Genomic DNA, 13,425 nt, shown 5'->3' on the forward strand with positions numbered 1-13,425 from the left:
TTGGAGCACCTTAAAATTCCCAAGAAATTTTTTAGCATGTTTGCTAGCTTACACTTCCATGGGAACCAGTCCCACTTCATTAGATACTCAAAGGAGCAGGGAGCCTCTGCCAGTGCTCTAACGTAGCTCCTCCCCCATCAGTGACTGGGCTCAGAGGACCAAAGATGGGTAGGATTGGTCTTAATAGCCTTGAGGGAAATAGAAGAGCCTCACAGAGCCAGGGAGAGAAACTTTGAAGTTTCCCTCTCCACAAGCCAAAGTGCAGCCAGACTGCTCCTGGGGCAGAAAACATGGTGCTCCCTTTCCATTTTGTTTTCTACCCTTTTACATATACGTAGCCATACAATTACATATGGGAAAGGTGTTTAACTGTATGTATTTGCACATGTTTGGTTAAAAAATCTAGCAGTTCTAACATGATAGAATTGCTCTCCTTACTGAATTACAGAAGACATGGAGAATGTGGGGCTCAGGGAAGATTTAAAAAGTTCCAGTTTCAAAACTGACAATGAATGGCTAGGTTTAGTCTTGGTGCAATGCCAAAAGTGTAGTGAACAACAGGTGAACAAAGAAAGCGGGGGCGGGGGGAGTCCAACCTGCTTTAAGAACTAAGCAATTGTATGGTAGAGCTATTGGTCAGTCTGCTGACATGGATCCATGGGGTGGTACAAACACCCACTCAAAGAGGAAGGGAAGGGCAAATTCCCTTGGCCCCCTTTATTCACAAACTTAACAAAAATGTCACCAGCAAAATGCCTCCAGAATTTCTTTCTTGAACTTAGTGTTTCTGGTGGAGCCTGTGTACTCTCTCTGCTTTTTTTCTACTAGTAATTTTCTCATAGCCCCTTGCAAACAGGTTCCCCCATGCAGTCCTTCTCAAAGAAAAGCTTTCCTTGAGTAAAGTTGACACCTCACAGCATCTCACACGTTTTGTCACTTGCCTCTGTTACACATTATGTAACCACTCTGCATGCACTTTCAACTGCTTGAACTATCAGGGTTGCTAAACAATTTTTTATAGCAAGTTTCCTTTGCATTGCCTACTGCAGAGAAAATGGACAAAACAGCACTTTTCTGCACTGCTCTGTAAGGTCATAATTATAACAGCCTGACCTTAGTCAGTGCATTGTCAGAAATATGCAGAGATCAAGCCTTATCCAAAGAATTTACATTTAAAATGTGATCTCACATATTGTTGTTCCCTTCCAGTCAGTTTTGCTCTTGACATTTCTTGACAGATGAAATGCTAAAATATGAAAGGGCTGAACTACTCTAATCCCTCCCAATATGCAAATGTTCCAGTACTGTGGAAGGTCAAATTCTCCTGGCCAAAGGATGGGACACAATCTTTCCTTCGGAATGAATTTCGTTTCAGAATTCTGAGAGCTATATATTCTGTAAATCTGATAGTAGTCTTTCCTATCCTGTGGGGAGACTGTGTATATTTTTAAAACTCCCTTTTTTAAAAAAAAAAAGCCCTGTTTGTATGTATATTGATATAGCAGCACATCAAGGTTCTAAATACCAAGTTGAAAAGTACTCTATCAAATGGCATGGATGAAGGTGTACGTACGTTTCTAGAAACAAAAGAATGCAGATTATTCCTTGCTGAACAATTTTTTAATTTAAAAAACTTTGGTACCAACTCCTTTTTGAACAATGGTGTCTTTATATCACAAGGGCAAATATGGATGCCATTTGTTTTTTTCCTCTGAAACATCACTTTATGATAAAAGTGATGGCCAATGCAGAACTGGTATGATGAAGCCTAAAACAGTCAGTGCAAGCAGACGTATCAGCCTTCTTATGTGAGATGAGCTTTCATGTTCTGAATCCATTCACCGATGCTCTTTCTTAGGACAAAGAACTAGGATGTCAGAAAAGAAACTTGTAATAAGGCCTTGTTAGGAGCAAGGGGGGGGGGGGGGGAGTGTAAATTCCAGTATGAAATCAATGCACTGAATACATATGCTCTTTGCATGGCTAGTTCTCCATACTGTGTTCTATCCACATAGTGTAGTTTATCTCAGTGAGTTTCCACTCTGCAGTGTCATGATAGAAGAAACTGAGATGGCCCAATAGAGCACATGCATTCCCTTAGCTGCTCTACATTGATTAGGGCTCTCTTAAGCAAAGTGGCCAGGATATCTGAGAAATGTATTGATTGATTGCTCTGCTCCCTTCCTGCCTCTGTTTTTCATTCACTTTCTGCATTGCCATAACAAAACCCCCACTGCTGTGTGCATCACAGAGATAGTCTTTCATAGCCTTAAAGTGTCCCTCTGGAGCCTGACTTTTTTTTCCCTTCGGTCCACCTGATGCATAAGCATCAACTGTCCTTATTTATCAAGGACAGTCCCTATTATCTGAGACATCTCTGGTAAATCATGATCCCTATTTTGTTTTTCATGAGATCTTGGTAACATCTTTTTAAATAGAAAAGTATGCAATTATTATTATTTTTCTTCCCTCACCCCTCCACCATGCTCACCCAAACAGTAAACATTGATGGATCTGTTTGAGTTGCTCATGTTCTATGGTGTTTGCTCAAATGTAATGGCAAACAGTCATTTGTTATTCTGTGAATAAATCTCATACTTGCGCACTCCTCCATCTTCTACTCATGCAAGCAAGATCAATATTTTGGGGGTTTCAGCAAACCATAGTTTGTCCTTATAGCTGAAACAGCAAACTATAACTGGCACTTGCCCTACAAACCTGGATTCCAGACAGTAATTGGCTCCTGGCTTGAAACCTGGTTTGTAGACAAAGCACAAACCATACACATGCCACAATAAATAATCATTTGAACATCTGAAACCTAGTGCTAGGAGGCAACATCCAGAGAAGGCCTTGGCCTCGCTGCCCTGTTTTTTGGTCCTCATGAGCAACTGGTTGGCTGCCGTATTAGACAGACCACTGGTCTGATCCAGCAGGGATGTTCTGATCACAGTTTCTAGAAATGGCTTGGTATGTGCAAGGGAAGGAGAGAGCACAGAAGCCCAAGGATCTCCCAGGCTTTCTCTGCAATGGGGACCAAAAGTGGTTTCACCGTTCCCCTAACCTCCACTTTATCCTCACAGCAACACAGTGTCCAATTTATCACTTTCAGCAATTCAGCATCCTAGCCAGGAAGTGACTGGGGATTGGTTTGTCTCATCAAGCAAGAAGGATGAGATCACTACAGGAACTGGGACAGGAGAAATTGAAGGAGGACTCCTATTACACCTTGAAACATTACTATAGGAAAGACAAACATTCCCCAGGATATAGATCCCAGTAGGCAGCCATGTTTGTCTGAAGCAATAGAACAAAGCAGTAGACAAGTGCACCTTTAAGACCAACTAAGTTTTATTCAGAATGTAATACGAAAGCTTACATTCTGAATAAAACTTAGTTAGTCTGAAAGGTGCACTTGTCTACTGCTTTGTTCTATCCTATTCAGTTTTGGGCACCACATTTTAAGAAGAATATAGACAAGCTGGAACGGGTCCAGAGGAGGGTGACAAAGATGGTGAGGGGTCTGGAGACCAAGTCCTATGAGGAAAGGTTGAAGGAGCTGGGGATGTTTAGCCTGGAGAGGAGGCGGCTGAGAGGGGATATGATCATCATCTTCAAGTACCGTACTTGAAGGGCTGTCATATAGAGGATGGTGTGGAATTGTTTTCTGTGGCCCCGGAAGATAGGACCAGAATCAATGGGTTGAAATTAAATCAAAAGAGTTCCCGGATCAACATTAGGAAGAACTTCCTGACTGTTAGAGCGATTCCTCAGTGGAACAGGCTTTCTCGGGAGGTGGTGGGCTCTCCTTCCTTGGAGGTTTTTAAACAAAGGCTAGATGGCCATCTGACAGCAATGAAGATCCTGTAAATTTACGGGGGAGGTGTTTTTGAGTTTCCTGCATTGTGCAGGGGGTTGGACTAGATGAGCCTAGAGGTCCCTTCCAACTCTATGATTCTATGATTCCATTCTATGATTCTCCAGGAGAGTTTCACAACCTTCTGAAACTATTTTTTTTTTCAGGGCAATGCGTAAAGCGCTTCCACTGCATTTGGAATGTAGGCATGTCTTGTTCCTTTATCAGTGGGCTCCATCTCTTAATCGATCAAATGACCCTGTAGTCAAACTCTATTATTCATCATAATTATTTCACTTTTATCCTCTCTTTCCTTCCATTTGTTTCCTTTGTTTAAACAGATTTTGCATTTCCAATCCTGTGTAATATATTTGTAAGATAAAATTACAAAGAAAGATCTTCAAGTATATGAATAAGCTGTATCAACGGTTCTGGTTCTGAGAATCATGCTCCCAGCCCATACTCCCTCTAAGCTGTGGAGTCTTGTGAGCAAAATGAGCTACTAGCATTAAAGTTGTGAGCTACTGCATAAATTAGTTTGCTCTGGGGCCATTTTTTCTGAGCTGAGACAAAAATGTGTGAGCACTAACTTAGTTTAGAGGGAACACTGCTCCCAGCATTAATGATCTTCCTTGCTCTCTGCCATTTGTCAGCTGTGAGATAGCACCAGCCCATCCAATAGGCATTCCTAGGTGAAGGGGCATCAAACCAACCCTATTGCTGCTCCACCCACCTGCAGCATTGGGGTCTGCTGCAGCAAGCCTTCTCCTTCCCCCCCTTCCTCCATTAGGAGTGCAGGTAGCGTTGCCAACCTGCAGGTGGTGGCTGGAATCTCCCACTATTACAACTTATCTCCAGGCAACTCATTTGCCTAGGATGCCAAAAATCCTTGAGCTGGCCCTCAGGCTGGTGCTTCCTTCTAGATCCAGGCTCTAAGACAAAAGCAATTCCGTTTCTTCTTCCAAATAGTAGCAAATTGAACAACATGAGGATGAAAATGGTATGGGTCTATCCATGCTATCTTTGCGAGTGGGTGTGTATGCATACTCATAGGAGAAGGCATGGAGGTGGTAGGTGCCAAGGGAATCCCTTTGTCCCCTTCCACAGATCCATATTTGTACATAATACTTGCCAGCTAGCTCTCTTCTCACTTGGGTAAAAGACACAGAAACCAGTGGGCTTTCTAGTACATGAACTGCTAGCATCCTCTGCCTCACCCATGCTACCTCACCCAGGTTCTCTTCACATTGTGCTCTCCATAGCCAGGGTTAATGAGAGTTACATAATGAATAGCAACTGTTATCAAAGATTGTATCAGCAGCTGTTTATTATTCACTTTCTTATATAGCACAGAAAGAGGCCCTGGAGAACACCATTGGCTCAAATGCAGACATGGAATTTTTATTCTCATGCTTTGGATTTTTAGCCATTGCCCCAACTTCCAAGCCTTTGGAGACAGAGACTGATTTCCCACTATCCTTATGCCACTCTCATGCTCCTTGGCGGGGCATCCGTAGGATTTCACACTATCTGCCCTGGGGCTGCAACTAGCTTCACCTTTTTCACATGGCAAACAGAAACTGGTTTTTAGAGGATCTTGTTTGCTGCGTGAAAGAGGTGGAGCGAGTTGCAGCCTCAGGGCAGATAGTGTGAAATCCAATGGAAGCCCCACAGAGAAGAGGAGAGTGAGAGCAGCATAAGGCTAGTGGGAAATCGGTCGGAGTCCACATCTTGCATGCTTTGAAAGCAGCAAGGAGAGAAGATCCACAGGGATGGCAGGTTACAGCTATGTGGTTCTACCAAATAGGGAACAGATTAATATCACAATTTTAATCTTAGTAATTAATATGTAGTGGTGCTTCTCAAAGAAAGTTCTTTATTTGACCTGGATATAGAACCAGAAAATGTGCAAGTGGGAACAATTTTGCACTGACTAGGTGATGGAGTAGATGAGCCAACAGAAATCACAGGAACCAGCAGTAGGCAAAACCAGTAACCCCTTTATAAGTGAAAATCCCCAGCCCATTGTGCACTTCTGTGCAGAAAGTCAATTATAGATTTGTTCTTCAAAGAAACTGCTGACTCCTTGGAGACCAAATACTATAAAACTATTTTTTCTTCACTTTCCTAGATTTCATTGGGGGGGGGGCACAACCATATTGATTAAATTCACGTTATTATTAAATTGTTACTGCTTCACCTCTTGTTATTACTCAAGTAGTCTTTCTAGCAGCAACAACAATTCACAACTATGAAAATGCGAAGAATAATATAAATGCGAAGAATAATAAATAAGATATTTTTGCAGGTTACTATTAGCTAGAAGTTCTGGTGCATGCATAGCTACTGCCAAAATCAGCAACTCCACACTTCCACCTCCCTCTAGTAAGCCTGACAATACATAAGATGTGATGACATCTTGTTGCAAATTTTCCTGCTCTAATATACTGGCTGCCACTTTGGGGTTGGGCAGGGAAGTTCCCAGCATGATAACACCATGCAACACATTTTCTGTCACTGGCCATTACCTGGGGAGAGAGGAGGAGGAGACATGTGAAGTTGGACATGTGCTACAACCTAGTTGTAGACCTTTAATCCTGGTTTAGCCCTGTCCCCAAACTGACATTCTACAGAGAATCAGAGAAACCAGCTCTATGACTCTATTATTCCACTATTTTAGTGTACAATGTTAGCTTGGGGACAGGGCTAAACCAGGATTAAAGGTCTAGTGCGAAATTGTCAGAAACCAGCATGGTGCCTGTGTTACTGCAGATGCAGCAGTGGGGGTGTGGGGGAGGAGCAGCACTGAAAATCTTGATTTCAGCAATGAAAATCACAAGTCCTGACAAGAGATATACATTTAATTACTACACTAGGGAATTGTCTTCTGCCATTCTTGTACAAATCATAGTACTGTACAATCAATTGCAATGACTGGCCACAGAACAGTTTAAACTTCCTTAAATTGCAACACAAAATGACGGTTTTTGAAGTATACACCCTATTCTGAAGCCTAACAGCAAAATTTGCATTGAATCAAAGGATGGGCTCGTAACTGTATTTAGTGAGTTGGGATAAATGTGGTTTGGTGATAAACGGGAAAAAAAGAAGAAACACAAATAAGTAATATAAAAGAATCTAAGGGACCAGGAGAGATTCCACTGTGGTCTGCAAAGGACAACACATCAGTAGGTGACTGTTCCACCTTCAAAGAAGCTAGCATCTTTCACTGAATGCGTCATCAGCCAAATCTAAAGCAAGGACATGGAGGGTCACAGGGCTGACCTCGCCAAGGTCAGGAAAGCTGTAGCTGAGAAAGAAAGATTTAACCTCAGATATGATCTGTCAATCAAAGGGCAAAACAGGCTTTAGAATCTATATGATGAACAGCATTGGCTTGCAGCACCTTAGAGGAAAAGCACTGTGTGCAGCTTCCAGTTCATTCCTGGCTTTCACAGTGGCAGTCTGCCTGCTTTGGCTGGACTGCTGTACAGTCTTTGTTTTCAGTGGATTAGGCTGAGGCAGCTATGCTTTCCTGGCTACATCACTGCAGAAAGTTACAAGTGCTTTCTTTACTCCCTACCCACCCACCCCCTTCCATTCTGGAGGGAACCTGAGGAAAAGAAGCTTTGAAGCCAATCCATACGAATGCATTTAATTGCCATCAAATTCCCAATGGCACACCTTGAATGGACAAGGGAAAGGGAGAAGAAGCTAGAGCATGAGGGTGTCAAGCATGGTGAAATTCCATTGTTAATTCATTGCTTTATGGTCCTGCCTAACCTGGTCTGTGAAGTATCATGGAGCACCTAACTTTGTTAGTTTGTTATTCTTTCCCTCCCCCCCCCTTCCTTGCTTATAATTAGAAGTAGTGAGAATCGAAACTAAGTAGTCAGCACCTTCCCATGCATTCCAGTAAGGGACATCTGGAGAAGCAAGGACACAGTCCTGATAACGGTATGGGAATGTAGGCAGTTATGATAGTTTATGGGTGAATGCTACCCCGCAACCCCATCCCTTGGAATCCCTTTGAAGTAGTCCTTAAAAGTATTGTACCAATGCATTGTTGGCTCTCAAGAACCTGTTACCTAAAGTATTGGTCTATCAATAAACGTAGTCTTTGTATCAACTTCGACTTGTCATTGAACTCGCATGCTTGACAGGGGGATGAGCCAAGCCCTGTTCAGACAATACAGAAAGGATCAATAGGATGAGTGAGACAGCAGGCTGAGAACCTGCTCAGGGAGAAAGGTTCTTTCCAACCAGAGACATTTAGATGACCACAGAACAAATAGGCTCTTATCAAACTTTCATTGTGCTTGTGACATGGCTAAAGCAATCTTAAACACTTCTGCAACAAACCACACAATGTTCAGTGTACAGTTCTGAATATCACTTTCTTCTTGTGCATGTGATTATCACTTTCTTCTTGTGCATTGGCTGTCTCTCCTTACCTTCTTTCAGCATCCCCACTTTGAGGCATTTCATAAAGCGACATGCCTGACAGGACTTGCGCCTCCGTTTTGTGATTTCACACTCATTGGTAGCTGGACAGCTGTATTCAATGTTCCCTGCAAACACAAAGAGCAGTGGTCACTAAGGTCTTGCAACAAATAGAAGTGAGGACTGCCTCAATGTCCTAAGAGACATTGTTCTCCAAAGAGTCCACCTGTTAAATTCACATAAAATATCCAAAGCATCATCAGCAAACATGCTGTGGACTTATTTACATTTTTGCCATGGAAACAAACAGAGCAACTGGGAAGCCCCATGAACATGCTGGAACAGCAAGATGTAAACAAAAATTATTTCTTCTTTATTTATTAATGCCTTTATCCCACCAGGGAGCTCATGGTGGCCAACTCCCTTCCATTTATTCTCACAGCAGCTCTGCCATACAGGTTAGGATGATGGATCATCTGGGAACTGGCTTCTGATCTCCTGCTAAGGAAATTTTGCTCTGTACCCAGTCAGGTAGCCAACTGATCAGATGGAAGTCATGGAAACTCAGCTGCCTCAAAGTCTTGCTGAGAAGCAACAAATGGGGAGGGGAAATGATCAGAAGCCCAGCTGACTTCTCTTCTTTTCCCCTCCCCCCCACCCCTAGCTGTAGGCTTGGTTTGCAGAGAAGAGAGAAGCAAACTCTTTCTTCTCTCCCTTTAGCAAGGGGAAGCTCAGAAGCACTGCTTCCATTCACACCCAGCTTGAAGAGAGCATGGCGAGAAAAGAGCTCATTCTACTACCCCTTTTGCTGTTTTGCTGTGTAGTTAGATTTGCCAGTCCCCAAGTTCCAGCGGGGATCCCCTGGTTTTGCAGGCTCCTCCCTGTCACCAGTCAGCTGGCTAGCAGGGGAAAGCCCCGCCCCAACAGCCTCTGTGTGTCTTTACATCTCGGCAGGGTTAGGAGATGCTTGCAACTATTTGTGTTTCCAAATGTCTGGGTGCCTTTAAATCTCAGCCAGAGCAGAGCTGCATGGGGGCATGGCTCTTCTCAGTGACTGCATGAAGCCTGCGAGAAAGGCAGAGAAGCAAGCACTGTCCCTCTGTTTGTTTTGCATTTGCTTCAGAAGTCATTTCTGCAGTAAAATGGATATTAAAGAGTTAGCTAGAACTTGATTATGGGATGGAGGGAAACTCCACCCCCTAGGCTGCTTTCCTTTTCTGTTCCTGTTGAAGATGCTTATTGAAATACAGCAGATGGTTACATTCATCAACTCCTGTGAGTAAATTGCCCCAGTGAGATCACAAAAGTGTGGGCTTGCAAAGTCTGTTTATTTTGGCTGCTTTGTGATTGTGTCCCTTTAAAAAGCCATGCTTTGAAATGCTTTCAAAACCCAACAAGGCGACTTGTGGGGGTATGACAAATTTCACTTTCATTTAGTGAAAGTGCAGCTACTAGAATAGGCAAAAGAAGAAGATGAGGAAGTGAAGACAGTATTGAGGGGAACGGCACTGCTGTATTTTTTATTTATTTAGGGAATGGGAAAGTCTCCTGGCTCCACCCTGAAAGTCCCCAGATATTTCCTGATTTGGACCTGGCAGCCCTGGGGAGTGGGGTCAGAACCTTATTCCCAGATGATTCCCCCAATCAGCTGAAAGTTGGCCTCTGACCAACAGGCAGCTGCAAACTTGTCCAGCAGCTGTCTGAGTTTGTAGGGTTGCCAGCCTCCAGGTGAGTTCTAGCAATCTCCTGGAATTACAACTGATCTCCAGATGACAGAGATCAGTTCCCCTGGAGATAATGGCTGCTTTGCAGGGTGGACTCTATGACATTATACTCCGCAGAGGTCCTTCTCCGCAAGCTCTGCCCCCTGAAAGCTCCACCCCCAAATTTCCAGGAATTTCCCAACCCAGAGCTGGCAACCCTATTGCTCAGTGAAATATGAACATATCCCTGAATGGCTCACAGTTAAATCATAAGTGTCAAAAAAGTAAGTTCGAGTTCCAAACAGATTTCCTGAGAAATTAATTACTCCCCTTATCTTAGTATCTAACCACTATAACATGCTTGTTTTGTATAATAAGGCATGGGATCCACTGAGCTAGGACTAGAATTTGTCTCCTTAGTCCTAGTTTCATAGGTTTTAGGTTATATCACACTGGCTCTCAATGAAAACAAGACGGGGGTGTGCAGGTTCATCAAAAAGATGCTCCTGCCTAGGAGGAAAATGCCTCCAGCCTTAAAGACCAAGACTGCTAACTAATACATTAATTGATTTCTTTCAGGTTGCTCTGTCCTTCCAGTCCCTAGGGCAGGCAGAGGATGACATCAGAGAGACACAGAAGAGAGAGAGAGAGAGAATACAATCCAAAGTCCACAAAGAACAAAAGGATGTAAAAACTGCTTTAAAATAACCTGGCCAAGACTAAATCTCATCACTCCCTGACAAGAAAATCTTTCAGGAGTCCTATAACACCCTTTGGCTTGGAATTTTAGCAAACCTCTAACAGAAAGGAGTTCTGCAATTATGCGGTAGTCAGAAATTAAACCCTTTGCTTTATTACTGAAATATTACCTCCCAATTATTACCCAAAATGCAAATAAAAAAAATAATAATTAAATTACAAGTAAAGAAAAAGTTACGTGATGGAGAACCAAAGACCCCGCAATTGGGAAAGCTGAAAGGTGCCTTCCATTTGTTCCCTTGAGATGGCTTATTTGATTTCTCTGGCTCTTGAGCAAGCTTTAATTACAATTTGAGGCTCAAATGCTAAAAGTTCATTCCGTCAGGATCTCCAAATCAATGCTATGTTGGTTAAACATCACTGAAAACTGAAGCACAGAGTACTTGAAAATGTGTCCAGGTACTAAAATTCTTCCTGCCTGGCCTAAGTATTTTTTAATTTCTAAAAAGGGAATGATACACAAAGGAAAGCAAGTCACCCTGAGACTTATTTATGTAGGAAAATCTGACCAAGAACTATTTACCTGAAGAACTATTTAGCCCCTTGGTTTAAGCAGGTACTGATAGAGGTACTGAAAGGTACAGCTTCTCTGCAGGGCCATTTCAGTTTGGGTTGCCAACTCTGGGATTGGAAACACCTGGAGATTTGAGGGTGGGGCCTGGGGTGGTAGGGTTTAGGGAGAGGAGGGGATAATGTCATGCAGCCCACCTTCTGAAGCAGCCATTTTATCTAGGAGAAGTGGAATAAATGTTTTAAATAAATATTTAATGCACACATAAATTATCCATGTAGTCTGAAGGCCAATTGTTATTCCTTGAGATCTCCAGCCCCCACTTGGCGGTTACAAACTCACAAGAAAAAGTACTGTAATCAGGGCCGGCGTGTGGGAGTAGGCGGGGTAGCCTGAGATGCTACCCCACCTGGGGGCATCACTAGGTGCCCCCTAACTCTCCTTGCCCAGCGCACAACACTCTTTGGAGGCTTCCTTGGAAGCCTCTGAAGAGCGTAGTGTTTTAGCAGCGCCCGGCCGCTTTCGGGTTGAAAGTTGCCGAGCGCCACTAAAACACCATGCTCTTTGGAGGTTTCCTTAGAAGCCTCCGAAAAGCATGTCTGCAAGGGGAAAACGATGGTGCAGAAGCACTCTTGTGCACTGCCCATCACTCTCTCATCCCCCTCATGATGACATCACTTCCTGTGACATCATCATGGTGCGTGTATTGCACGTGTGTGAAAAAAATTTACAGAGGGAGCTTGCGGGGGGTGGGGAACGACACAGGGGTCTACCTCGAGTGGCAGAACCCCTAGCGCCAGCCCTGACTGTAATAGCACTCAATAATGCAAACTCACAAGAAAAATTACTGTAATAGCACTCAATAATTCAAGCTTTATATTTAATTTAAAAAAAAAAACAGATATAAAAATCAGATAATATATGCAAAAGACATAGCTACTCAAAATCCAACTCTATGCAATGTATGCAATTATAATGCCTATGCTACATTAATCCACAAGTCAAGTGCATACAATGAAAATTCATAATAAAGTGTGGTGTGGCCTTCATAATTTGCATGCCAGAAGAATCAAGACAAGAATTCTGGAGGGTCAGTTTTCAAATGTACAGTTCATGTGAGAAATCCTGGGTACAGTCTCATTCCTATAACCCTCATCAGTGAACCCACTGGATATAAAAAGGTAAAGGTAGTCTCCTGTGCAAGCACCAGGTCATTACCAACCCATGGGGTGACATCACATCAGGACATTGTCATGACAGACTTTTTACAGGGTGGTTTGCCATTGGCCCGTGACGCAGAGTGGTAAAGCTGCAGTACTGCAGTCAGAGCCCTCTGCTCACGACCTGAGTTCAATCCCAGTGGAAGCTGGTTCAGGTAGCCGGCTCCAGGTTGACTCAGCCTTCCATCCTTCCAAGGTCAGTAAAATGAGTACCCAGCTTGCTGGGGGAAAGTGTAGATGACTGGGGAAGGCAATGGCAAACCACCCCATAAAAAGTCTGCCATGAAAACGTAAAAGTAATGTCACCCCAGAGTCGAATACGACTGGTGCTTGCACAGGGGACTACCTTTACCTTTTACCTTGCCATTGCCTTCCCCAATCATCTACACTTTACCCTCAGCATGCTGGGTACAAATTTACCGACCTCAGAAGGATGGAAGGCTGAGTCAACCTCGAGCCGGCTACCTGAACCCAGCTTCCACTGGGATCAAACTCAGGTTGTGAGCAGAGCTTAGACAGCAGTACTGCAGCTTACCATTCTGCACCATGGGACTCCTACCACTGGATATACAAGGTAGCAAATGACCACCAAAACTATGCAGAGTTCTGTGTTGTAAATCCACAGGAAAAAGCAATGTATTTTCTCACAGGCATCATCACAACTTCAAAACTTGACTAAAGGACTATTTCCAGCATGGTATATAGCCAACTCTGCTTTAAGCTACTGAACTACAGATTGGGGAGTCCTTGCTTCAGGTCTCTACTGTGCCCATGTACTCAATAAGCAGCCTTAGGCAAGTTCAATGGCATTGCCAAAACCAGGATAATAATGCTGATCTCCCTTAACATGGCTGTCATAAGCACTACAAAAAATAATGTATATTATTAATGTATATTTTAAAGACCAAAGCAATATACAAACACAAAGTACTG

At 43.2% G+C, this 13,425-nt stretch overlaps 1 protein-coding gene across 2 annotated transcripts in view; it reads right to left on the bottom strand.

The window, feature by feature from the left end:
* ESRRB (estrogen related receptor beta) overlaps nt 1-13,425 on the bottom strand; it is a 153,703-nt gene that overhangs the window by 34,316 nt on the left and 105,962 nt on the right. For both annotated transcript variants that reach the window (XM_060262685.1, XM_060262686.1), the window contains one exon: nt 8,311-8,427. In XM_060262685.1, the coding sequence (XP_060118668.1) occupies nt 8,311-8,427 (117 nt within the window). The remainder of the gene's footprint in view (nt 1-8,310; nt 8,428-13,425) is intronic.

The sequence above is a fragment of the Heteronotia binoei genome, chromosome 21 (genome assembly GCF_032191835.1).
Source record: "Heteronotia binoei isolate CCM8104 ecotype False Entrance Well chromosome 21, APGP_CSIRO_Hbin_v1, whole genome shotgun sequence".
Classification (NCBI taxonomy): domain Eukaryota; kingdom Metazoa; phylum Chordata; class Lepidosauria; order Squamata; family Gekkonidae; genus Heteronotia; species Heteronotia binoei.